Genomic DNA, 26206 nt, shown 5'->3' on the forward strand with positions numbered 1-26206 from the left:
CTGTCTGTTACATGAGTGACAGCAAAGGTCGTTCTAGCTGTCTGGTGTGTGGAAAGGAAAATCTTTGTTTATTATCCCGCGTTTGGTCTTTTATCTGCGAGATCCTGCATGACAGGGGAACAACTCAGTGGTACTGGTAGCTGGCAGCCAGAGCAATAAACATATGCAGGAGGGTGACTTTGAAGAAGTTCTGTGCTATCCAGTCTGCAAGACGCATCCCTCAGGTGCCCCAGTGCTGGGCGCGTTAGAGATGCGTGGGCACTTGGGAGAGTCCCTCTCGGAAAATGTCCGCACGCCCTCAGGGAGAAGGGACGGAGCAATGACCGTAGTGTGCTGGCAGGTAGGGGACAGGCACGTGCTAAGCCTGGAGTCAAACGGGAGGACATGGAGGGCCATAATGCTTAATGTGTCTCTTTTCTGACTTAAAAAGTGTCACTCGCCCTACTTTTCTCTGTCTCTGATTTGTCCTTGGGGTACAGTGGCACTGACGCAGTCGAGCTGTGGAACAATTAATTTGTGGTGAAGCCGAGGGCTGGTATATTCCCTGCTCGAGGTGGGTCCACCCTCTTGCCTGCTGAACTGCAGAAGGGGCTGTGTCTGAGAAGATGAGGGTGACTGACCAGGTCTGGGGTAGAGCAGTGCCAAGGTCGCTCGATCTGTTGTGACACCGTTTCTAGATGAGGCGGGTGTCCGAGCTGGCTACGAGCGGGTCTCGCTCTGGGTGGGTTGCAGGCGGCGTTGGAAGGACTAGTGCTCGTTCAGTGTCAGGAAGCAGCAAGAAACCAATGAGGGAGAATTGCGGCTTGTCAAGTGACTTCATTGAATGGTTTCGTCCCCGTTCTGTAGCGGGGAGGGGACTGCGCACAAAGGAAAGCTTTTTCTTGGCAAGCAAGGAGGCTGCATTCTGAGCCACTCTGCTCCCTTTGAAGTCCTGTTTCCAGCCACTGGCTCTTCCCGCCTTCCCGTTTGAGAGCTGTGGCGGCTGCTCTCCGAGCGGAGCTCAGCTGGACTCCAGCGCTGTCGTGCTGGATGGGAATGCCTCAGTCTTCCTGGAGGCATCTCTTCCGCTGTCAGAATAGCCACGGGAGAGCGGGGCGCCTTGCGGTTCCTTGTACTCTGAGCGAGTCCTTCTCTTCTCTCCATCCTGGACCGCCGCGGCGGCAGAGCAGAAGCCAGTTTGGTAACTGTCAGCACCGAGGGTTGAAGAATTGATTGCCAGTCTGATGTTCAAAATAAAATTAGAGCCTTTAAAAATGAGCGCTTGGACTTTGAATATGTTTGTAAAGTTTCGGTAAGTCGGTTTACCTGTCTCGTGCGTGTGTGTTCTCCATCAACGCTCATTCATGACGGCAAACGTGTTACCAAGCAAAGAGCTCTCCATCAGCACCCATCTCTGTCCTGTGAACGGGCCTCTGACGTCAGCTGTCATCATGTCATGAGCACAGCATTAGAAGTTAGGGGGTGGGAAATGGGACGGCATCCTCCATCCAAGGAGGCTGCTGCGTTGCATGACCCGAATAGAGCGATCGGATCGGACGACTAACACCCAAAGGCATTCATCCGACCCTGGAGGCAGTGCTGTCCATACCATGCTACAGGCCAAAACCAAGGTCTTCAAAAGTGACCAGTGATTTGAGGCAGCTCCGTTTTTGGGTCGCCAACCTGAACTTCCTTTAAGGGGCCTGATTTTCAAGGCTGGGTGTTCAGTCATTTCTCACTCCAGTCCAACCTGCAGAGTCTCAGCTGGGAGCCAGCGTTTCAGCCAATGAAATCGCCAGTCTGGTTTGAAAATCTTGGTCCACAGTGCCCCCCAGCTGGTTCAGAGAGCGTGAAGTGGGCATCTGGAATAGGATGTGAATGACTAGTCGACTAACCGCTGCTGCCCGTTTGCTGCCTCTATCAGAAAGAGGCAGCAAGGGTTGGAGGAAAGGTGGGGGTACTTCAAAATGGCAGGGCCGTGTGGAGCCTGAGGCCACACCTTGGGCTCCACATGGTGCTGCCGCTTTGAAACGCTGGGGGCCGCTCGGGGCCAGAGGTGTCCCCGGGCTGCATACAGTGTTTCAAAGCAGTAGCACCGTGGGAAGCCCGGCTGATCCTGGGTTCCACGTGGCGCTGCCGCTTTGAAACGCTGCAAGGAGCCTGATGCCGGGCTCCCCGCGGCGTTTCAAAGCGGCAGCGCCACGTGGAGCCCAAAGTCAGCAGGGGAGTCCCCAGCTGACCCCGGCTCCATGCAGCACTTATGCCTTTGAAGTGCAGCAACAGCCCTAAGGCATCGACTATTCGATTAGTCAGTTACTCGCTATTTAACATCCCTACTCTAGAACGTGTGATCCAGCAGAATCTGACCCAGGCGTTGTGGAACTAGGCAGCTGATTCGGGGAGGGTGGGAGGAGAGCGAATGTGGGGTTGGAGTCGTGTTTTATCAACGCACATGTGCAGTGTTGCGCCAGGAATGTGGCTAACTCACTGAATGGCCTGCCAGGTTCTGTGGTGGTCTCCGAGGCTGCTCACGTAACCTGTGCTGGGCTGGGCTCCTTTCTGGGGAAATCGCTGCTGCTGCTGCTCTCTCTCTTGCAAAAGCTTCTCTGAGCGTGGGCAGCAGTCAGACAAAAGACTGCAGCTTCAGAAGCTGCTGCGCATCCCCCCCCCAAGCGGGCAGTTCGGAAGGCAGCCGCAATAGGACCAGAACCCAGTGATTACCCATGAGAGGAGGTTCTTGTGGGCTGCCGCTGTACGGTCTGGGGAAGGGCTTCCAGGTCACTGTCGAAGAGTAGAAGCTGGCTTTAGCATTAGCAGTTCTGAAAGGCTGCTTGGTAGAGGTGCAGTCACGCAGTGGTGGGACCAGAAACTAACACACTAGCCAGAAACTTCGAAGCTAACAGCCTCGTCAGTTACAGCCATCAGGGTCCAATTCAAGGCTTGCAGGCTCCCTGCTTCGGGGGGCAGGAAGAAAATAGCTTCCCTTTCTGTGGCTTGCTCTCCATTGGTTGGGTGCATGATGGGAAGTTTGTCTCCCTCTGAAGCGTCTGAGCTGGCCGGCCTGTCTGTCCAGTTTGTTTGCAATGCAATAGTAGCTGGAAGCCGCAGTGCTGGACCGAGAGCCCAGTACAGACCCAGCGAAAGGGCAGCTGCACCTACTGAAGGTCAGGCGTGGTCGTGGGGTTGTCATAGGCCTCACTGCAAAGGAGAGCTGGACGGCGGGCACTGGCCTGGGGAGGGGCAGCATGGGGGAGAGCCCAGAGGGGCTTGTCTGAAGATTTCGCGCATGGGCGATGAAGGCCGGCAAAGCTGGCCAGGCGGACACAGGAGCCGACATCTCGTTGGTGAATCAGAGATGATGGGTAGGGAGGAGAGACCCGTGAAAGGCCTTGAAAGTGAAGGCAAGTGCTTTATGCTGGCCAGAGAGCGGGGAAGCCGGCAGAGGGAGGTGGCCTGGCCCAAGCCAGGAGCCACGAAAGTTTCCTTGGCGGCATTTTGAATTGGTGGGAGCCAGGGGAGTGTCCGAGCCAGAAGGGAGGATGCTCTGGGAGTCTGATTGCAGATGCCGAGAGTTCGGACAAGGCTTTGTGTGTGTGCATGGAGAGGAAAGGCGGCGGATCAGAGGCCTTCCCGCGGCGGGAGCACCTGCGTCCCGAGGAAACACGCTTTCGGCTCGGTACCGTGGCTCATTGCGGGGTCCCCCTTGTACGTAGGGGGCCCCAGGCCAGTGTCGTGGGAAGGAATCTGGTAATGCCTGTGTGGGTTGCGCTGCAGGTGCCGCTAGCACAGGAGTGGGAATGCTGTGCGGGTGTATTGTACGCAAACGTGCTGGCATTTAGAAGCGAGGCTGAGAGAATGCTGTGGGATGCTCTTTACGCCCCCCCGAGGCCTTCTTGTGTGTCTAACAATAGAACGCCTCCGCCACTTGTGTGCAGGCCTGCGATTCGGGGTGTGCTCCCAGTGACGGCGGCTGCCGCACACAGGGTAATTCTTGCCAGTATAACCGGTGAACAGGAAATCGGTTCGGCACTCGGGTCCTTCAAACTCGCTTCCCTGACTCGGCCTCCAGACCGTCGCCACTGAGGGAGCAGGGTGTGTCCACGAACGCGCACGATGCTCTGTGTGTATTTGGTGGGCGTCAAGGTGCGTCTACACTGCACCGCAGGTCGAAGCAAGACGCAATACGCACGTTGTGGAGCGTATTTCCAGGTTATTTCGAAGTGCGGCCCTGTCTGCACAGCACGTGTTTGGAAATACGGCGCTCTTCCGAAACGCCCCTTGCACCTCGCAGAGTGAGGTTTCCAGGGCCGCCGGAATTTTGTAACAACGTGCGCGCTCAAAGGATGCGGAATAGCCATCGCGGGACGCCTCCGGTATCCCGAAATAGCGCTGCGGTGTAGACATAGCCGAGGGGCACAGACCTCCGTGTCTTTTAAAAGTTGGTCCCTCCTGCAGGCGCGGAGGTGTGCCTCTCCAGGGGGCAGGCCGTTGGGAAGAGACGTCTGAGAAATGTAAACGTTGCTGAGCCTTTGCCGTAACGCCTGCTCAGGTCTCTGAGCACATGTGCGTCCCTCCCGCTGCTTTCGCCATGAGCCTGACAGCCTTCGCGACTCAGCGTTTCCTGCCCCCGTCCCTTTCCTGGGTTCTGGGCCAGCGAGGCGTCCTATGCCTCGGGTCCGGCATGGCCATCTCCTTGCCAGAGACCGTGAATCCAGGGAGCTGACTTGGTTGCACGGGGTCAGGCTATGAGACCAGGCCATGCCTCGGGCTGCTGATATTTCTGACTCGTTGCAACGCTCTGCCTTGTAAGGATGTTAAATTGCAGTTACCTGGTGAATCGTGTGGTCGATAAGGGGCCGCTCTGCAGAGCCCCAGCCGGGGTAGTGCCAGGAGCCGGGACTGAGCAATCCTGGCTTGTACCGGCTCTGGGAGCCACCCGCTCTGCGGCTCTGCATTTCAAATGTAGTCAGAGCCACTGGGTTCTCACTCCACGTAAAATACAGCGGTGCGGTGTCCTGGACCAGCACGAGCTGGAATACTCGGTCCCGGCTCGCACCAAATCCAGCAGCCCCTCTTCATGGCGGCCAGGGCTTCCCAGGGGCAGGTGTGTGGATGTGTGTGTGTGTGGCGGGGGGACAGGAGGCACCTCAGAGATGGAGAGAAACCAGGTTTTAAGCCGGCTCCCCCCAGCACCAGCTCCTGTCTCCCCCCCCCCCCCCCCCCCCCCGTTGCTGCCTCTCATACGGAGGCAGCAAGGGCAAGGGGGGGAAGTGAGTGGGGAAGTGCTCCCCCCCTCCACTGTGCTCCCCCAGTAGTGGCACAGCCGCCTGCTCGCTACCATCCCTGTTCGCTGGTTGCAGACTCTCTAAGGCAGTCGCAGCCAGGCTAGCAAACACGTTATAAATAACTTCCCACATCACCCGAGAGCTGTGTCTAACAGCTTCATCCTTTGTCTCCTTTCCATACAAATTACAGCTCTGCGTGGTGAGAAGCGCTTCTCCCCAGCTGAGCGCCAATCGCTCCGCAGAACAAACCGTTCCGAGTTCCTCTGAGGTGAGCGACCCAGCGCCGAGGCAACGGGCCACCTCCCCTTGCTTTGGCTTTTGGGTCAAGTGCTGCTTGGGTTTGGCATTCGAAATTCACAGCCGTGGTTTCTGCCTTCCCCGAGGGACCCAGGCATGCCGAGGGTCTTACTAGCAAAGTCACGTGAGGCAGCCGCTCTTGGGAGAGGGGCTGCTCAGTTTAGACTCCCCTCCCCCGCCCCCGCGCACCCCCCAGCCCCGTTCCTAGGTGGGGAGAACTCAGGTAGGTAAGGCCGTGTCCTTGCGTGACCTTGTTAGTCATGGCAGCCAACTAATCGTGCTGTGCACCAGCTCCGCAGTTTGTACCCACAAAGTTCAGTACGCATCACAAAGGGAGAGCATCACAATCCCCATGTCGCAGGTAGGGAAACTGAGGCACAGAAAGGAGCGCCCCAGGCCTGCCTCCCGATGCCCTGCTCTGACCACTAGGCCTGCTGAAGTGTGTGGCAGGGTCCAGGCTTGGTCCCTTAACAGAAAACGAGTGAGGTGTAAGTTGGGCAAAGCCGTGCAGGTGGGGGTGAGGTGAAGGAGAGCTGGTCGGAGCTGGCGTTGGGAGGTCTGGGGAGGGTCTCCAAGCCTGCGGGGCGACCGTGGCGTTACAGGGCACTGTCTGTCTCCGTTCAGGGAAAAACCGTAAACCCCAAGGCCAGACTAACACGGCCACCCCTCTGACCCTTCCAGGAATAAAGACTCCACTGGCGGCAACATCGCGGTCATGGGAAAGGATTATTACAAGACCTTGGGGCTCCAGTCGGGGGCAAACGAAGATGAGATCAAGAAAGCGTATCGGAAGATGGCCCTGAAGTACCACCCCGATAAGAACAAAGACCCCAGTGCGGAGGAGAAGTTCAAGGAGATTGCTGAGGCCTACGACGTCCTGAGCGACCCCAAGAAAAGGGCCGTCTACGACCAGTATGGGGAAGAAGGTAAGGGCCTGGCGGGGTAGGGCCTGGGGAGCCGGTGGCGGGTAAGTACCGAGTTAGCAGCACGGGTTGAATTGTGCTTCTGTCAGCAAGAAAGCGCTTCTGCGTTAAACACCAGAGCAGCGAATATTCACGGGCGTGGGCGCGGTGTCCGGAATTAGCCCCATGATTCATCCCAGCCTCGGAAACCAGGTCACTACTACCGAAGCTGGGAGAACAGGGCACCCAGCGGTGCCACCTCTCCTCCGAGCCAGAGTTGCTTGGCCCAATTCTCTCTGGGGCTGGTCGCAGCCAGCTGTCAGCCTGCGATCCCAACTCCCGGGCCCCGTCTGGCGCCCCAGCCCTCGTGGGACGGAGAAGCCGGTTGGGGCGGAAGAAGGCTGCCCGGGGAGCTAAGTGAAGGCCGTCGTACCGCTCGGGAACGAAATGGGCGCCCCTTTGCTTTGCGCCCCGTTATACCGAAGGCTGACTCGCCCCGAGAGCGTGGGGATGGAAGGGGTCTCTCCTCCCGCAGAATCCCTCTCCGACTGCCCCTTGGCGCACATTCTCCAGCTACACTCTCTCTCCCTGGGGCTCAGGGTGTCTGTGCCTGAGCTCACACTGCCTTCCTGTCCTTTGTTCTTGCTGCTTGCGGGTACAAGCTGACCTACATGCCTCGCAGCCTTTCCCGGTTTCAGAGGCTTGTTTGGAAGCCAAGGGGCTGCCTGTTGTCTCCGTGCTGGGAGCTGTTCCACCGCGTGCAGCCTTATTAGTAGAACTTGGCCGCTTCTGCCACCCTATTTGCCGAGGCCGAAGGGAGCAGGGAATAGCATTTGCATTAATCAGCGCACGAGTGTAGCACTTAAAAGAGCCCAGGTCTGGTGTAAACCGGCTGCTCAGCTGGCAGGAGGCTTCGTGGGCAGCTTTCCCGAGGCATTGCCGTAGAAGCGCAGGGGCCGAGGGCCTAGTGCGCCTCGGGGGCAGGAGGGGACGTCTCGCAGTGAGCCCCCAGCGTCTCGGCTCCTCGCGTGGTGCTGCTGGAATGGCCGGCGGCAGGAGTCTCCGGGTCCCCTCTGTGTGGGCGTGGGCGCGTCTGCATTGTGAGGAGAAGCCAGAGCTGCCCTGGGGAGCGAGGGGAAGGCCTGCTCCGTCCACGCCCCCGCAGCAGGGCTGTGGTCACCCCGAGGGCCCGGCCTGGGAGCTCCGTGGAGCGCTGGGGGGCCTGGTGTAGCTGAGCGAGGGAGAGGGGCCCCCTCGGGTGTTAGAAAATCTCCAGTCTGGCGGGTCTTGCTCTAGTCACTGGCCGCGGCGGAGCCAGTTAGCGCGGCCCTGCTGTGGCGGATGCTGTCGTCTGCCGCTAGACTTGCCTGCCCCCAGAAAACCCCCCATTCTCGGGGAGGGGTGGGCTGCTTTGGGGGATGGTAGCTGGGCAGGGTGGGAGTCGGCAGACAGGCAAACGGCTGACCTAAGGGGGAACTCCCTGGCTGCGGGAAAGTCCCGGCACCCGGCGACGCCTTAAGCGCCTCCCGGCCCGAGGGAAGGGCTGTCTGAGGCCAACAGCCCTGCCTCTCCCTCGCTCCCGGCCGGCCCTGCTCAGACCCCCAGCCAAAGCCTCAGCGATGCTCTACAGCAGAGGGGGCTGCAGCCCGGTGCCCGCTTCTCCCGCCAGCCTGCTGGAGAGGGCCGGACTCCGCCCATGGCCACGCCAGCAGGGAGGAGCAGGAGCAGGCTCAGGGAGGAGCAGACTGGGCTGCGTCTGGTTCTCCATCCCCCCATCTGGGTGTCGCGTGCTGCGCCTCGGCGGGTCGGCAGCGGCTGCCCTTGCCTCCCGCTGGACGCCGAGGCTGCCATGTGCCCTGCGGAACCGCCCGGCAGCTGTAACCGAGCCCGAGTTTATTCTTGGTCTCGGCGGCTCGTGACCCGATGAACGTTCAGAGCTGCCTGGGGTTCGCTTTCTCCCCCGGCCCCGCTTGGGAGCTGCCGCGCGGGTCTCTCTTCCCTCCCCTTGGTCCGGCTTCATCTCTTCCAGCATGGGCTGGATTGGCCCCCGGCCCCTGCACACGGCAGGGAGAGCACACAGCACTATTACCTGGCCTTAGAGGACCCGGCTGTGTGGGGTTCGCCCCGATCCTGCACCCCGTCCGCAGGAAGACGAGACTCCTCCAGCCAGTAGAATAGAGTTTAGTGCAGTGGTCCCCAACCTTTTGGGGCTGCCGGGTGCCTTGTGCCGCGCACCCGGGGGCGGGGCCACCCATACGCTGCGCGCCCAGGGGCCGGCACCCCCACGCGCCTGGGGGCAGGGCCGGCCCCAATCACTCAGCGGGCACCGCGTTGGGGACCACTGGTTTATCGCTTGTCCAGGATACAGCCCAGCAGGGATGTGACATGGCTACAGACATCGGGGCCAGGCAGCCTCAGACCCCTTAAGGTGGGGTCCCCAGGCTCCTGAACCCCCAGCACTCAGCTCAGTCTCTTCTCTTCATGTCTTCCCAGCCGAGACTGCCCAGCCCCCAGCCCCTGCCCCCAGCCAGGTGCCCGTCCCCGCCTCCCTCCCTTTGTCTCTCCCCCGGAAGAGCCTTGTTCCCTGCCCAGGCTGGGACTAGGTGTCTGGGCCCATCCCCATGTGGGTGAGTCAGTGGGAATGACCCATCACTGCGCAGGGGGACCCCGGATCACAGAGCAGACAGCCCCCCCCACGACGTCACAGAGGCCTGGGCTCTTGGGCAAGGTGGCGAAGTAGGACCGGGCTGGGCGTTTTCCCGTCACTTCCATCCCCTTCCTCGTTTGTACCGGTGGGGCCAGTGGAAACAGCCCGGCCTTCAGCGCCCGTGCACAGGCCTCTCGCGGCTCTCTGGGGCTTTCCCGGGTGCCGGCAGACTCTTCCCTGAGTGCTGGGCCGTGGCAGCCCGCGCAGACTGCCTCTCCGTGCTCTGGGAGGGGTCCCGTGCCCTGCGGGAGCAGCCCAGTAATCAGGGCAAGGTCAGAAACCAAAGCAGCCTCGTCCCTGAGCCCCTTGTGAAGGGCTCTTCTGGGGCCGGCGTGTCGGCACCTCCGGCCGCCAGAGCGCGGCTGCTCCAGCCGGAAGGGGAGACTGTTCCCTTGGACTCGGGGAGGAGACACTGACGCTGGTCCCCAGGCAGTACCTGGACTGGGAGCCCGCTGGCGGGGGGCTGAACTCAAACATTGACACTCGCTGCCCGCAAGGCAGAGGGGCCTGGTCGCTCCGCCCTAGCCGGTGGGTTCACCCCTCTCCGGAGGGGGGGCCAAGCCCTGCATGCCCCATGCCGCCTCTGCAGGTGCTTCCTGGGTATGGGCGGCAGGTTGGTCCAGTGGGGAGGGCTCTAGCCTGGGCCTGGGACACTTGGGTCCCTGCAGAGGCTCCAAATGCGCTGCTGCCTCTCTCAAGGCTTATGGCCAGCAAGGGGTCCAGTGTGCTCTTGGGCAAGTCCCTCAGCCTCCCTGCTGCCCTCCGTGGGTCGTGAGGGGCTCCGGTACGGCCGCGACGGGGCTCGGTGCCTGCCATGAGCGGGGAGCCGGCCCTGCCGCCCTCCGTGGGTCGTGAGGGGCTCCGGTACGGCCGCGACGGGGCTCGGTGCATGCCTCGGACAGACAGGGCCTTATGCGGACCCCTCCCTGCTGGCACCTGGCTGCCTGCCTTCCCACACCGGGTGCAGGAGGGCTAGAGCTGTGGCTTGGTGCCATGGCCCGGTGCCGTGGCAGCCCTGTGCCCAGAAGCCCGGCGTCCCGGCGTCCCCGCTGCGGCCTCGTGAGCAGGTCCAGCCCCTCTGCTCACATGAGCCCAGCTCGTCCCTTCGGCTCTGTCCCGCAGCAGAATCCAAGTGCTGACGCCTGCGTGTTGCTGTGACACACGTGCGGCATTGGCACCGCGCCGTTGGGATGGGGGGGGGGGGGGGTTGTCTGTCTGGAGCCAGGCTTGGATCTCTGGCGCCACTCCAAAAGGCTGCTGCAGCCAGGAGGCCTGCTGTGCACCGGGCTCAGCCAGTCCCCGCCGACCCCCCGCCCGAGGCCTTGGGCAGCAGGAAAGCACGGTGTCTGCAGACAGAATTCAACCCGGCGAGGGTCGGTTTCAGAGCACGTTTGTCTGGCATGTGCGTCCAAGCCCGAGTCCCCTCCGCCTCAGCAGCGCCGAGCAGAAGGTGCGTGGCTGGCCGAAATGGAGCCTTCCTTTCCGTCTAGGCTGTTCAAGCCAGCACAAGGCCTGTGCATCCCAAGGCAAACTCCCCCGTCAAGACCAGCAGGTCCGTCCGTCCCGCTTGCGTCCCCTGCTGCTGGCGCAGGCTGTCAGCCCTTCGGAAATAGCCTGGCTTTGTAAGCCAAGAGCTGAAAATAGCCCGAGCTGGACTCTGAAGCCCCTTGGCCCTTCCACTCAGAAATCCGAGAGTCCAGTCCCAAGGCATGTGGCGGTCTGAAGGGAACATGGGACGGCGTCTGCCCTTGCCCCTGGCACCCTGCTGGTCCCCTGGCACCCTTGGTGGGTTTCTCCTGCGGCTCTGGCTTTGAGAGGCTGCCTGCCCTGTGCCCTGGCTGCGCAGAATCGGGGAGGGCAGGGCTGGAGAGCAGCCCTGCCTTAAAACCGTCTTCTGCTAGTTCCCCCAAGAAATACACCTGCAGCGTCGTTGCGGTCGGAGCACCGCACCGCTGACGGGCCTGGGAGGGGGAGAGCGGGTCTTGTGTAAAACCAGCAGCCCTCGGCCCCAGCACCGAGCTCCAACGACGCACTCCGGGGGGTGAGCCCTGCTGCCGTTTGCAGAGCCCCTCCCCTCTGCGCTGGCGCATTTCTCCCAGGCAGGCGCGCTGGTGGCGGAGATGCTGCTCAGTGCGGCCCTGAGCCCGCGTCAGCCTGGGCGCCGAAGCCCTGGCGAGACCGTTGTTCAGAGCCTTTCGCGGGTGGCGTGTCAGAGGCAGCCGGGTCGGTCTGGTTCCCGGAGTCCGGTGGCCCCTTAAAGACTTAACACCAGTTAGGGCAGTGGTCTCCAACCTTTTACACCCAAGATCACTTTTTAAATGACAGACCAAGCCAAGATCTACCGCCCCGCCCCTTCCTTGAAGCCCCGCCCCTTCCTTGAAGCCCCGCCCCTTCCTTGAAGCCCCGCCCTCTCTATTCTCCTCCTCTCCATCACTTGCTATCCCCAATCCTTATACTGCTGCTTTTAAAAAAAAAATTCTTCTGTAGGAAGAGGTTTTTCTAACACGTGGCCTGTCTAGACTGGACCAAATGTCAGAAAAAAAACCCTTCTTTTGGAAGCCACCTTATTCCTTGTGGAAAGAGGAGTATAGGGGTGACCATAAGAGCCTGTTAGCTCTTCCACTAAGAAAGTGGAAGAACAAACACAACCCTGGATGCAGAATAGCGATAGAAATGTAGCCGTGCTAGTCTGGTGTAGCTGAAACATAGTCCTGTATTTTGTTTCTGGATGCAGAAGAATTGTTCTGGGCTATCTCCAGAATCCTGAGAAACTCCTGCAGTCTAGCTGGACCCTTGCGGTGTTGAGACAGGATGTGCAGTCTCTGGGGTGGGAATGAGGGATTTGGGGGTGGGAAGGGGTGAGAGGTGCAAGCTCTGGGAGGAAATCTGGATGGAGGAGGAGGTGGAGAAGGGGACACTGGCTCGGGGAGGGGGCTCCAGGCCGGGCAGTGTTGGGATACTAAGCGAGGGTATCATGGGGTATAACAGCTGGAGCTAGACGCAGCCTCCCTGGGCTGAGCGCAGGGCAGCCGGGCTGGAGGGAAGAGAAGTGGCTGCCCGGCCAGCTGGCCATGGGCTCAGCCAGGGAGCACCAAACTCCACGTGGGCAGGCGCAGAGGAGAAGCCACCGATCAGCTGGAGCGCAGGGAGCCTCTTTCAGCTGAAAGCCAGTCGGCTGGGGTGTTTCAGCCCTCCCCACCTCCCAGCTCCCACCATTCCACGCAGCTACTCACCTGTGTGGTTGCTCGGTGAGTAGCTGCTCCTCAAATGAGGAAATCTAATGTAAATACTGCACAGGCGCGCAGTTCAGAGAGGGCTCGAGCTACTCTTAGAGCCCCTGAGATCTACCGGTAGCTCGCGATCTACTGGTTGGTGACCACGGATTTAGGGTATCAGCTGTCGTCCGCGACCACTTGCGTCCTCCGGCGCGGCTCACGCAGGCTTACCCCCTCATGACAGTGTGAGCCTTTGCGGTGTCCCGACTCCTTGCCACGTGTGTCCCTGCTGGCCGTGGCCACGGCGCCGTCCAGACGCCGTGGGACATGCACTCGATCGCAGGGCATTTGGGACGTGGTGTGCTCCCCCCGGGAGTCTCAGCACTGCCTCGGGGAGCTCAGACTTGTCGTTTGTGTCGCTACGTTAGTCTGGAAGCGCCGTCACTGCCTCGCCCCCGGGGCGTTGGACGCCGGCCGTTCCCACGCCGCGCAAGGCACCCGATGCGCACGGGCTGAGCTGCTCCCTGCCGTGCGGCCGGAGGAACGCGGGAAGGTGGTTTGGGAGCCTCCCAAAACTCTCACTCATAAGGGTGTCTCCTTCCTTGTGCTGTCTGGGCAGCAAGAGAGGCGCCGGCGCTGGACACAGCGCGCCCTGATCCAGTGCTTGTGGGAGACAGGCGGGGACTCGCCCGCTGGGAGTGGAGAGGGCCGGCTGGCTGCTACGCCCTCTCCTTACTCCATGGCATTTTTATAACCTTCCCGTGTTCGGGCCCGTGGAAGGGGCGCCCAGTTACCGTGCGGGCGTGAGCCCTGGCGCAGGGTGGGGGACGGAATTGCAGCGCCGCGCCCTGGACCCTGCAGGCTGGTTGTGGCGCTCGCCTTCTAGCCAGGGAAGAGACGTTTGGGGCTGCCTCCCGTCTTGCTGGTTTGCCCAGTGGGAAAGGGCTGCAGGTTGTGGCTTGGGTGGAGGCCAGCAGTCTAGCCGGGAGGCCTGGCCACGCGCTCCCCGTGCCTCGGGCAGGCTGCTCCCGGGGACTCTGTTAACTTTCTCTTTGCCTTTCTGTGCTCCAGGTCTCAAAACGGGAGGCGGCTCCTCCGGCAGCTCCGGCAGCACCTTCCACTACACCTTCCACGGGGACCCGCACGCCACCTTCGCCTCCTTCTTCGGCGGCTCCAACCCCTTCGACATCTTCTTCGCCAGCAGCCGCTCCCGGGCGTTCAACGGGCTGGATCAGGACGACATGGATGTGGACGACGACGACGACCCTTTCAGCGCCTTCGGGCGCTTCGGCTTCAACGGCATCAACGGCGTCCATCGCCGGCACCCGGAGCCGCTCCACTCCCGGAGGAAGGTCCAGGACCCGCCCATCATCCACGAGCTCAGGGTGTCCCTGGAAGAGATCTACCACGGCTCTACCAAAAGGATGAAAATCACCCGCCGGCGCCTGAACCCGGACGGGCGAAGCACCCGGACCGAGGACAAGATACTGAACATTGTCATTAAACGGGGCTGGAAGGAAGGGACCAAGATCACCTTCCCCAAAGAAGGCGACGCCACGCCCGACAACATCCCCGCCGACATCGTCTTCATTCTCAAGGACAAGCCGCACGCGCATTTCAAGCGGGACGGCACCAACGTGGTCTACACGGCCATGATCAGTCTGAAAGAGGTGGGTCGGGGGGCAGAGGCCGTGGGGGGAGCTTGCAGGGGTTCGGTGGTCGCCTTGTAGGTCGTAGGTTGGTGTCCAATCACCGGAGCGTGTCACTGTGACACCCGAGTTCTGCACTCAGAGGCTGGGCTGGGGAGCGGGGTCTCTGTGAGGTGGCAGGTTTGTGGGCGCAGCTGTCTCTCGACGCTTTGCATGGCACCCTGGTCCTCACTGTGCCGTGCTTGAGCTGAGCTAGCTGTTCTCAGCTGGTCTCTCCCTCCCAGGCTGTGCAGGCATGAGGAGAGCCCAGCAACATGCAGCTACCCGCTTTATGTCCACGGGTATCTGCATCCGCGGATGGATGGGGATATCCACAGCTCATTCGTATATCCGCGGATGGATGGATGGGGATATCCACAGCTCATTTGTATATCCGCGGATGGATGGGTGGGGATATCTGCAGTTCATTCTTATATCCGTGGATGGATGGATGGGGATATCCGCAGCTCGTTTTTGCAGCTGTGGATGGGGATATCCGTGGCTCATTCGTATATCCGTGGATGGACGGGGATGTCCGCGGCTAATTCTTATATCCACGGGTATCTGCATCTGTGGATGGGTGGGGATATCCGTGGCTCGTTTTTGTGGCTGTGGATGGGGCTATCCATGGCTCGTTTTTGCGGCTCTGCATGCGGATGTGGATACAAATTTTGTATCCTCGCGGGGCTCTACGCATAAAGCTAGTTTTGTGCTTTGGAAACAAATGAGTCCTGGTCTCTGGCCCGTGAAGTTTGCAGGGGAACTGTAGTGGGGGCTCTGAGTCCGAGCGAGGAGCGTTCAGCAGGAGTGGAGAGGCAGGCCAGGGGAACCCGCGTGCGTGTGATGCATGGTTGATCGTGCTGCAAGCCCCGGTGGGCAGGTGCGTTTCCCATTGGAATGGCCGGCAGGTGCCGTTCACCACTGGCTTCAGACTGGCGCTGTCTGTCTTTGGGCGCGCTGGTGGCGGGCGGGCTGGTCGAAGGACAGATCGCGTCCAGTCCGCAGATGCCTCCTCTAGGGAGAAGCCGAGCGGCTCAGTGGTGGCGCTAGTCCCAGAGCGCGCCCGTCACGCGGGGTCCTGGGGACGGCTCCCCTGCCTCCAGACCGGGTCCCCGACCCCCTGGCCCCCTTCTGACAACGGACATTGCTGCCCGACCCGGGAGGGGCCGAAGCCTGCTGCACTCCTCCGAGCTCCCTGCCCCGGGAGGGCTGGGGTCCGAGGCAGAGCCGAGCCTCGCTGGCCTGGGCGGGGGGCCCAAAGCCAAGGGCGTCAGCCGCAGGCCGGGGGCCAGTCCCTCGAGCCCGGCTGCCCAGGCAAAGCCCTCCGACCTGGGCTTTGGCTCCGCATGGAGGGGCTCAAGCTGGGGCTGTGGGCCCCGGCAAGGCTAAGCCGCACCACTACCGTGGGGCCGCAACCCACTTGGGGGGCCAGGCCCTGGCTGCTCTGGCAGCTCCCGGGAGCATTCCCTGGGCTCTGTCGGTCGCTCTCCTGGGGCCCGGTAGCCAGCAGCCTCCTCTCAAGGGAGCCCGGCCCCGCGGGTCCTTCCTGTTCCTCCAGCGAATTCCGTCCGGTTCCTGCCCGGGGCCGCCTGTGCCCAGAGCCCTGTAGCACAAAGGCAGCCACTCCCCGGGCACCCTCCCCCAGGCCCCCGTCGCTGTGCCTCTCTGCAGCCCTGCCGCCGCCGGAAGGGGGCTGGAGCAGCTCATCCCCCCAGCGGGCGAAGGCTTGAACCTGGGAATCCGGCAGCCAGCTGGTTCCCAGTATCTCCTGGGTTGCCCGGGGCGGTGGGATCCGCCCTGGGCTAGGCGCCGGGCAGACTCCGGTCCTGCAGTCCCTGGGCTGTGGCCGCCCGTCAGACACTGCCGGTTCCTCCCCCTCCAGGCAGGGCAGGGTCAAGCCCTTCGCTACGGAACCGTGGCCTCGGCTCCTCGTCAAACCGGCACCTCGGTGCCCCTCCCTGCCAGGCCTCGGTCGCCCCGGAGCGCTCGCGTGAGAAAACCGGGGAGGCGGGAAGGGCAAGGCCTCCCCGGTCTCCCAGGCCAGGTCCTGCCGGACACGGGGCTCCTTGTTCCAGGCGCGCGCGTCCGTGCGTGGCAAGCAAGCCAGCCCCGGGCGCCCGCTGCCGCCTGGCAGGGCCCTGTGGGAGGCACATCTGAGAGGGCTTCCCCGGAGACGCGTGGGCGGCAGGAAACGGGCCCTTCTCAGATTCCCCATGCGGCTCAGTGGGCGGGAGCCGGGAGGCCACTGCACGAGTCTGAGGTACCCCAGCCTCCCCGGGCCTAGGTCTAGGGGCATCTGCCCGGCAGAGCTGGGAGGCGCTTCGTGGCCTCCAGAGTTGTCCTGAGGCCTAGTCCTGACGCCCACAAGCCGGGGCAGAGCGCCAGCCTGGCTGTGCTGGGAGCAGGCTGAGGGCCGGGGGGATCCCGACGGCTTGGCCCAGCATTTAGCCACGAAACTCCCTCTGCTCTCGGCCAGGAGGCCAGCGTCGGGGGGCCGCAGACTGTGGAGGCGGCAGTCCCAGGGTGCATTGCAGGCTGGGACTCGTGGCCGTGGGCTGCACCTTCCGAACAGAGGCAGTGCCCCCAAATACCGGGTGGCCCCTGTCCTTGCCGGGTGGTAGGTGGGCGCGGGCTGTCATGGAGCGGAGCCGTTCTGCCTGGCCTCTCGGGGAAGGCCGGGGGAGGGGGTCGTTCCCCTGCAGGGATTCTGTCCCCGGCGAGTGCCTGGGGTCCCTGGCATCCGGGGGCTGGCGGGGGAGGGATCCGTCAAAACCCCACGGAGCCCCACTGCCCGGCGGCCGCCTTCCTTGCATTGCTGGAGCCTGCGCGCTAACAAGCGTGTCCCTTCCCCTCCCCCTTCCCCAGCCTCCTGGGCGCGGGCGCTGGCTGCATGGAGAGCCCGTCCCTTGGAGCAACAACGGCTCGTGGCCTCCTGCCCCCGGAAAGCCGGCTCTGAGAGGCGTCCCTTGGGGCCCTGCCTGCACGGGGACGGGTGGCGAGGCTGGTCGTTTCTGCGGGCGCATTCAGCCTTGCTGGGGAGGTCTCCAGAGCCTTGCGGGGGGTCTCCGGTCTCAGCGAGGCCACATTGCTCTGGGCTCTGCGGACCCTCGCCCGCTTCCCCTCCCATCGCCGCCCCAGCGTCCGTTCCCGTCCGGCTTGGGGCCAGCCTGCCTGGTTCCCTCGCCGCCCTGCTCTGAGACCGGCTGGTAGTTCATTGCCCCGGCCTCGCTGCCCTCGGAGCCGCGGTGTCTCTGGAACACACTCGGGACTCACTTCGGCTATTGGACCGTGGCCTCGGAGCCCCGGCCGGGTCTGTGCGAACGCCGCTCCGGGAAGCCGGCTGGTCGGGAAGGAGGGGTTGGTGACGCGCGTGCGGCCTGGCCGGCGGAGGGGTGGGGTTGGGAGGCAAGCGGGGGATGCTGCCAGCCACGTGTGTTCCCTTTACTAACGAGGCGAAACTCGTTAAGCGTGACAATGCCTGAGCGAGCCGCTGCAGCGAGCCCCCCCACGCCCCCCACCAGGGCATTTCCCCTCAGTCCTGGGCGCCCGGCGTCTGTCCCGGACCCATCTGCGGGGGAGAATGGGGAACCTCAGAGCCCCCAAACGCACTGGGGCTGTCTGTAGCTCCGGCCACAGGCCCTTAGCCGTTGGGGGAGTAGCCAGGCAGAGGTGCGCGAACTCCCTGCCCGTGTCGGTCGGAGGGGTGCCTGGGAGCCTCGGCCTGCCGGGTCCTGCTGCGGGAAGGGAGAGGAGGGCCCAGCGCTGTCCCTTCCAGGAGGCCGGCGCTCCGGAGGGATGCCAGGCTCTTGCCTTCCCAGCTGGGTGGGCTGCTGGCAGGGGTGCCTGGCCTGCGTGCTGGAGATAAAGCCAGTGCTGGGCAGAGCTGCTGAGCTCGGGGAAGGGCGACAGCCGGGGAGCTGCAGAAAGGGGCGGCTGCCTCCCCAGGGCGAGGGCTGCCAGGCCCCCTGTGACCTCAGCTTGGCCTCTGGCTGCTGCCCCCTCCGAGGCTCCTGGGCCGTCCGCGAAGGGCGGAGGCGTCCCTGGGACTCGGAGAAGGACGTTCAGCCCCTGGCGCGCCGGGGCCCCGTCGATACGGTCCCGTAGGCTGCGGCCCGTCCGGAGAGCAGCTCCTAGCAGGAGGCTCCCAGGGTGACGGTCCCGGGCTGCAGGCCCGTGGGGGTGCCAGGCTGCTCGGGGCGGGCAGTGACCTGAGCGGGGAGCCGGCGCCTGCCCGTGGGGGTGCCAGGCTGCTCGGGGCGGGCAGTGACCTGAGCGGGGAGCCGGCGCCTGCCCGTGGGGGTGCCAGGCTGCTCGGGGCGGGCAGTGACCTGAGCGGGGAGCCGGCGCCTGCCCGTGGGGGTGCCAGGCTGCTCGGGGAGGGCAGTGACCTGAGCGGGGAGCCGGCGCCTGCCCGTGGGGGTGCCAGGCTGCTCGGGGAGGGCAGTGACCTGAGCGGGGAGCCGGCGCCTGCCCGTGGGGGTGCCAGGCTGCTCGGGGCGGGCAGTGACCTGAGCGGGGAGCCGGCGCCTGCCCGTGGGGGTGCCAGGCTGCTCGGGGCGGGCAGTGACTTGAGCGGGGAGCCGGCGCCTGCCCGTGGGGGTGCCAGGCTGCTCGGGGCGGGCAGTGACCTGAGCGGGGAGCCGGCGCCTGCCCATGGGGCGCGTCTGCTGCAGCAGGGCTGCTTGTGACCCACGTGCACTCAAGGATTGGGGCTGCCCGACCGTGCCCAGTACTCCTGGGGGCCGTGCTGTGCCCAGCGATCCCAGCCGTCCAGGCCACGTGCAGGGCTGGGGCTGCCCTGGGCGCTCATCCCGCACACCCGGCTCTTGCCTTTTATAGTGCTCTGGAAGTCAGCCCGTGCGTCACAAGGGCCCTAAAAGCAGCTGCTGGGTCTTGATTGAATCCGGCCCAGTGCCCAGGCCCCGTGCCCCAGGACAGAGCCAGGTGCGCTCCCAGGGCTGGTCTGTCTGCCGCTCCCCCGGCCGGGGGCTCGCCTTAGAAACGCTTATCCCGGCGAGCTGGACTCGCTCTTGCTGTCGTGCGTGCGCGGCGCCAGAGGCAGGACCGAGGCACCAGGCACGACCGTGCAGCCCCCCGCAGGAGACGGGTCCGGACCTGGGGTGGGAAGTAGAGCACTGAACAGTCGAGTAACCTCGAATTCTTATCGGTTACTCGACTTGTCGATAGTCCCCGGGGGCAGCAGTGGGGGGCGCCAGGCGGGAGCTGGGCCGCGAGGGGAGCCAGTTTCAAAACCAGCTCCCCTTACGGGCCGGCTGCCTGTCGCCTCGCGCTGCTGCCTCTGAGAAAGGCAGCAGCCCCTTTCTAGGGAGGGGCTGAGCTCTTGGACCAAGCACGAGTCGGAACTGAGCTGGGCTGCTGCCCGCCTGGCTCCTGATACGCTGGAAGTGCAGAGCCGCAGGGGGGTCGGTCCTGGACCCGGGGTGAGCTGGGCTCTGCCTGCCCGGCTCCTGATCCGCTGGAAGTGCAGAGCCGCAGGGGGGTCGGTCCTGGACCCGGCGTGAGCTGGGCTCTGCCTGCCCGGCTCCTGATCCGCTGGAAGTGCAGAGCCGCAGGGGGGTCGGTCCCGGACCCGGGGTGAGCTGGGCTCTGCCTGCCCGGCTCCTGATCCGCTGGAAGTGCAGAGCCGCAGGGGGGTCGGTCCTGGACCCGGCGTGAGCTGGGCTCTGCCTGCCTGGCTCCTGATATGCTGGAAGTGCAGAGCCGCAGGGGGGTCGGTCCTGGACCCGGGGTGAGCTGGGCTCTGCCCGCCCGGCTCCTGATCCGCTGGAAGTGCAGAGCCGCAGGGGGGTCGGTCCTGGACCCGGGGTGAGCTGGGCTCTGCCCGCCCGGCTCCTGATCCGCTGGAAGTGCAGAGCCGCAGGGGGGTCGGTCCCGGACCCGGGGTGAGCTGGGCTCTGCCCGCCCGGCTCCTGATCCGCTGGAAGTGCAGAGCCGCAGGGGGGTCGGTCCTGGACCCGGCGTGAGCTGGGCTCTGCCCGCCCGGCTCCTGATCCGCTGGAAGTGCAGAGCCGCAGGGGGGTCGGTCCTGGACCCGGCGTGAGCTGGGCTCTGCCCGCCCGGCTCCTGATCCGCTGGAAGTGCAGAGCCGCAGGGGGGTCGGTCCTGGACCCGGGGTGAGCTGGGCTCTGCCTGCCTGGCTCCTGATCCGCTGGAAGTGCAGAGCCGCAGGGGGGTCGGTCCTGGACCCGGGGTGAGCTGGGCTCTGCCCGCCCGGCTCCTGATCCGCTGGAAGTGCAGAGCCGCAGGGGGGTCGGTCCTGGACCCGGGGTGAGCTGGGCTCTGCCCGCCCAGCTCCTGATCCGCTGGAAGTGCAGAGCCGCAGGGGGGTCGGTCCTGGACCCCGGGTGAGCTGGGCTCTGCCCGCCTGGCTCCTGATCCGCTGGAAGTGCAGAGCCGCAGGGGGGTCGGTCCTGGACCCCGGGTGAGCTGGGCTCTGCCTGCCTGGCTCCTGATCCGCTGGAAGTGCAGAGCCGCAGGGGGGTCGGTCCTGGACCCCGGGTGAGCTGGGCTCTGCCTGCCTGGCTCCTGATCCGCTGGAAGTGCAGAGCCGCAGGGGGGTCGGTCCTGGACCTGACGTGAGCTGGGCTCTGCCCGCCTGGCTCCTGATCCGCTGGAAGTGCAGAGCCGCAGGGGGGTCGGTCCCGGACCCGGGGTGAGCTGGGCTCTGCCCGCCCGGCTCCTGATCCGCTGGAAGTGCAGAGCCGCAGGGGGGTCGGTCCTGGACCCGGGGTGAGCTGGGCTCTGCCCGCCTGGCTCCTGATCCGCTGGAAGTGCAGAGCCGCAGGGGGGTCGGTCCTGGACCTGACGTGAGCTGGGCTCTGCCCGCCCGGCTCCTGATCCGCTGGAAGTGCAGAGCCGCAGGGGGGTCGGTCCTGGACCTGACGTGAGCTGGGCTCTGCCCGCCTGGCTCCTGATCCGCTGGAAGTGCAGAGCCGCAGGGGGGTCGGTCCTGGACCCGGGGTGAGCTGGGCTCTGCCCGCCTGGCTCCTGATCCGCTGGAAGTGCAGAGCCGCAGGGGGGTCGGTCCTGGACCCGGCGTGAGCTGGGCTCTGCCCGCCTGGCTCCTGATCCGCTGGAAGTGCAGAGCCGCAGGGGGGTCGGTCCCGGACCCGGGGTGAGCTGGGCTCTGCCCGCCCGGCTCCTGATCCGCTGGAAGTGCAGAGCCGCAGGGGGGTCGGTCCTGGACCCGGGGTGAGCTGGGCTCTGCCCGCCCGGCTCCTGATCCGCTGGAAGTGCAGAGCCGCAGGGGGGTCGGTCCCGGACCCGGGGTGAGCTGGGCTCTGCCCGCCCGGCTCCTGATCCGCTGGAAGTGCAGAGCCGCAGGGGGGTCGGTCCTGGACCTGACGTGAGCTGGGCTCTGCCCGCCTGGCTCCTGATCCGCTGGAAGTGCAGAGCCGCAGGGGGGTCGGTCCTGGACCTGACGTGAGCTGGGCTCTGCCCGCCCGGCTCCTGATACGCTGGAAGTGCAGAGCCGCAGGGGGGTCGGTCCTGGACCCGGGGTGAGCTGGGCTCTGCCCGCCTGGCTCCTGATACGCTGGAAGTGCAGAGCCGCAGGGGGGTCGGTCCTGGACCCGGCGTGAGCTGGGCTCTGCCCGCCTGGCTCCTGATCCGCTGGAAGTGCAGAGCCGCAGGGGGGTCGGTCCTGGACCTGACGTGAGCTGGGCTCTGCCCGCCCGGCTCCTGATCCGCTGGAAGTGCAGAGCCGCAGGGGGGTCGGTCCTGGACCCGGGGTGAGCTGGGCTCTGCCCGCCCGGCTCCTGATCCGCTGGAAGTGCAGAGCCGCAGGGGGGTCGGTCCTGGACCCGGCGTGAGCTGGGCTCTGCCCGCCTGGCTCCTGATCCGCTGGAAGTGCAGAGCCGCAGGGGGGTCGGTCCTGGACCCGGGGTGAGCTGGGCTCTGCCCGCCCGGCTCCTGATCCGCTGGAAGTGCAGAGCCGCAGGGGGGTCGGTCCTGGACCCGGCGTGAGCTGGGCTCTGCCCGCCCGGCTCCTGATCCGCTGGAAGTGCAGAGCCGCAGGGGGGTCGGTCCTGGACCCGGGGTGAGCTGGGCTCTGCCTGCCTGGCTCCTGATCCGCTGGAAGTGCAGAGCCGCAGGGGGGTCGGTCCTGGACCCGGGGTGAGCTGGGCTCTGCCCGCCCGGCTCCTGATCCGCTGGAAGTGCAGAGCCGCAGGGGGGTCGGTCCTGGACCTGACGTGAGCTGGGCTCTGCCCGCCCGGCTCCTGATCCGCTGGAAGTGCAGAGCCGCAGCGGGGTCGGTCCTGGACCCGGCGTGAGCTGGGCTCTGCCCGCCCGGCTCCTGATCCGCTGGAAGTGCAGAGCCGCAGGGGGGTCGGTCCTGGACCCGGGGTGAGCTGGGCTCTGCCCGCCTGGCTCCTGATCCGCTGGAAGTGCAGAGCCGCAGGGGGGTCGGTCCTGGACCCGGCGTGAGCTGGGCTCTGCCTGCCTGGCTCCTGATCCGCTGGAAGTGCAGAGCCGCAGGGGGGTCGGTCCTGGACCCGGGGTGAGCTGGGCTCTGCCCGCCCGGCTCCTGATCCGCTGGAAGTGCAGAGCCGCAGGGGGGTCGGTCCTGGACCTGACGTGAGCTGGGCTCTGCCCGCCCGGCTCCTGATCCGCTGGAAGTGCAGAGCCGCAGGGGGGTCGGTCCTGGACCCGGGGTGAGCTGGGCTCTGCCCGCCCGGCTCCTGATCCGCTGGAAGTGCAGAGCCGCAGGGGGGTCGGTCCTGGACCCGGGGTGAGCTGCGCTCTGCCCGCCCGGCTCCTGATCCGCTGGAAGTGCAGAGCCGCAGCGGGGTCGGTCCTGGACCCGGGGTGAGCTGGGCTCTGCCCGCCCGGCTCCTGATCCGCTGGAAGTGCAGAGCCGCAGGGGGGTCGGTCCTGGACCCGGGGTGAGCTGGGCTCTGCCCGCCTGGCTCCTGATCCGCTGGAAGTGCAGAGCCGCAGGGGGGTCGGTCCTGGACCCGGGGTGAGCTGGGCTCTGCCCGCCTGGCTCCTGATCCGCTGGAAGTGCAGAGCCGCAGGGGGGTCGGTCCCGGACCCGGGGTGAGCTGGGCTCTGCCCGCCCGGCTCCTGATACGCTGGAAGTGCAGAGCCGCAGGGGGGTCGGTCCCGGACCCGGGGTGAGCTGGGCTCTGCCCGCCCGGCTCCTGATCCGCTGGAAGTGCAGAGCCGCAGGGGGGTCGGTCCCGGACCCGGGGTGAGCTGGGCTCTGCCCGCCTGGCTCCTGATCCGCTGGAAGTGCAGAGCCGCAGGGGGGTCGGTCCCGGACCCGGGGTGAGCTGGGCTCTGCCCGCCCGGCTCCTGATCCGCTGGAAGTGTAGAGCCGCAGGGGGGTCGGTCCTGGACCTGACGTGAGCTGGGCTCTGCCCGCCTGGCTCCTGATCCGCTGGAAGTGCAGAGCCGCAGGGGGGTCGGTCCCGGACCCGGGGTGAGCTGGGCTCTGCCTGCCTGCTAACACATTCAGGGGTGCAGGGGGGGTGGAGGGAAGTCCGTGTCGTCCCTAGAGCATTCGCCTCTAGGCTTTTGCTCCTCGGTTAGCCGGCTCCGCTATTCCATCCCCAGTCCAGACAGTCGGGGGGTTTCCAGCCAGGCTCAACCCGAGCCCTGTGGTCCGGGGCCGGTGGCTGCGGCGCTCCGTGCGAATGGGGAGTCCCGAACCCGCCGCGTGGCTGGGACACGGCAGGGAGGAGGCGAGGGGGGTTCTATTAACGAGCCGCTTCCCGACCTACTGTGGGGTGTGGCCACAGGCCCTGCCGACGTGGCCCCGTGGGGGAGACCGATACTCGGATCTCCCCCCCCCCCCCCCGGGTTCTCGGATCAGACACGCTTGGGGCAGTAGGAGAAGTAGCTTGTCCTGAGCGAGTCCTGGGGACACCTGCCCCCGCCGGAGGGCTCGAGTGGCGTGACGAGCGGGTCCCGTTGTGAGCCCCCCCGGGGTATTCTGGGTGCCCCCCAGGCTGTGTCGCCAGGCCGTGGGGTGGGCGAGGGGAAGCGGGGAGCAGCTGTGGGGAGGGGGCTGCTCTGGCCCCCGCGGCTCCCCGCTTGCAGCCGGTCTCATCCTTTGCTCTTCTCCCCGCAGGCCTTGTGCGGCTGCACCGTGAACATTCCCACGCTGGACGGGCGGGTCATCCCGCTGCCCTGCAATGACATCATCAAGCCGGGCACGGTGAAGAGACTGCGCGGGGAGGGGCTGCCCTTCCCCAAGGTCCCCACCCAGCGGGGAGACTTGATCGTAGAGTTCAAAGTCCGCTTCCCGGACAAAATAGCGCCGCAGACGCGACAGATCCTCAAACAGCACCTGCCCTGCTCCTAGGCCTGGGCCGCCCGCCACGCCCCAGGGCTTTGAGCGCACGCGCCACCGCTTCAGAGCCGCCCCGCGCGGGGGCCCGCCCTGCCACGCCCCCCCCTTTCCGGACGGGCCGCTAGCCCCCGGCCTGCACCTGCCTGCGCGGGCCTCTGGTGCAGTCCAGCCGGGCGGCTGTCACGTCGCACACTTTGAAGTCAGCGGCCTGGCTGGAGGCTGGGGGTGTCTCCTGAAGCGCCGAGCCCGCCCGCAGTGTACATAGGACCGGGGAGCCCTCCGGCGCTCCGCTCGCTGCTCTCGGGTTCCATGAGGAGCAAGATCCACGCGTGGCCAGCGAAGGCATCGCTCAGACGCAGCCTGGCGCGGGGCCGGCCTGGGACCACGGGCTCTAGGTTACTGGCATGCCGCCGTTTCTAGCTTGCCAGGGTTACACCTGCTGCCTCTCCCTGGCCCAGCGGCACGGCCCCTGCTGAAGGCCGGCACCCCGGCTTCCCCGCCTCCGAGCATGGACGCCAGGTGGAGTTGGGCCAGGCCGCGCCGAATGTGGAAGGCGGCAGGAGGCCCAGGCTGGGTGCTTTCTTGTTCCCCTGTGTTGGGTTTGCATTGCTGCTTTTCCTATAACCCCCCGGGACGTTTCCGGAGTGGTTCATCCAGCTGCCGGGGGATCTGCCCGACCCCACGAGCGAGTGGAACCAGGCGTGGCGGAGGCCAGGCGGAGCGTGGCTGAGGCTTGTGTGGCTGGCATTTGAGCTGCACTTGAGAGGCGACGTCAGGTCGCTACTTCCTACCGGGCAGGGGGGATTCCAGGGTGTGCTCCGGGAGGGTGCCACGGGGAGCCTCCTTGCGTGGCTTGGTGGCCACGTGCCACTGCTTTCTTAAACTTCGATTTCCAATGGGAGGATTTTTCTCTGGCACCCAGTTGGCCTGCCTTGCCAGTCACCCCGGGGCCGGGCTCTCCATCAGCGAGGCCACATGCCTGCCGCCGAGAGGTCCAGAGAGGCACCACGTTTCTATCGGACACGGAGCAGACTCCGTCCGTTGCCCTGGGAGTCCTCTAGACTTGAAACGGGAGCTTTCCTCCCCGTGGCACGGAGCTCCGTCCCTGGTGGGCCTTGGCCACGCCCCTCTGGCGCCTGGCTTTGGGGGGGTGCGTGGCCTTCAGGCTCACGGCTTTCCCGAGGGATCGGCGGCGCGGGGCACAGCCTGGCCGCCATGTACAGCTGTACAGTGTCTGTGGGGTGGGGTTCTGTGCCAAGCCGTGGGTCTGGGGAGGTGGAACTTCCACGCAGCCGGTCCCGGTGCCGCCTTCTCCCTCTGGTGTCCCGTGTCCAGGCTGTTCCACCCCCCGGGCGGGGTCCGGAGCCCGGGAGCGGCCAGGCTGGGACCTGCTGGTTTTCTCAGTTTCAATGAGATCCTGAATGTTTTATAGTGGGGTTTTTTTTTTTTTTTGTATTTTTCTTTTTTTTGTAATGTCAGTATTGAGAAAAATAAAGTATTTTAAACATAGCCGACTTGCCGAGTGCTGGCCGGGGGGCTCCCTCGGCCCTGGCGCTCCCAGAGTTCGCCGTGACGCCGCATCCCAGCCGCGCCCCGAGTCCTGCCCAGCGGCTGTGCGTACAGCGGCCTCCCTCAGGGACTCGGGCCTCAAGCCTTCGGCTCCCGGGCCTGCCCCTTCTCCCTGGGTGCGGGCCAGAGATTTGGGGCTTTGGGTGGGACGCTACCCTCCCCGGCCCGCCAGCCACCCAGAGCCGGGCAGCAGGGTTCTCCGAGACCTTTAGGAGCCCGGTTCCTGCATGGGCGGGGGGCTCCCAG

General features: G+C 65.2%; 1 protein-coding gene across 4 annotated transcripts in view; it reads left to right on the plus strand.

Annotated features, from left to right (window-relative positions):
* DNAJB5 (DnaJ heat shock protein family (Hsp40) member B5) overlaps positions 1 to 25900 on the plus strand; it is a 29425-nt gene extending 3525 nt beyond the window's left edge. For 3 of the 4 annotated variants that reach the window (XM_075932821.1, XM_075932823.1, XM_075932824.1), the window contains exons 2-4: positions 6243 to 6487; positions 13457 to 14055; positions 24170 to 25900. In XM_075932821.1, the coding sequence (XP_075788936.1) occupies positions 6243 to 6487; positions 13457 to 14055; positions 24170 to 24403 (1078 nt within the window). In that variant the 3' untranslated portion in view covers positions 24404 to 25900. Of the gene's footprint in view, positions 1 to 10; positions 1292 to 6242; positions 6488 to 13456; positions 14056 to 24169 lie in introns of those variants that run through there. The other variant, XM_075932822.1, reaches the window with a different exon arrangement.
* Positions 25901 to 26206: the final 306 nt, after the last annotated feature.

Source organism: Pelodiscus sinensis, chromosome 6 (assembly GCF_049634645.1).
Source record: "Pelodiscus sinensis isolate JC-2024 chromosome 6, ASM4963464v1, whole genome shotgun sequence".
NCBI lineage: Eukaryota > Metazoa > Chordata > Testudines > Trionychidae > Pelodiscus > Pelodiscus sinensis.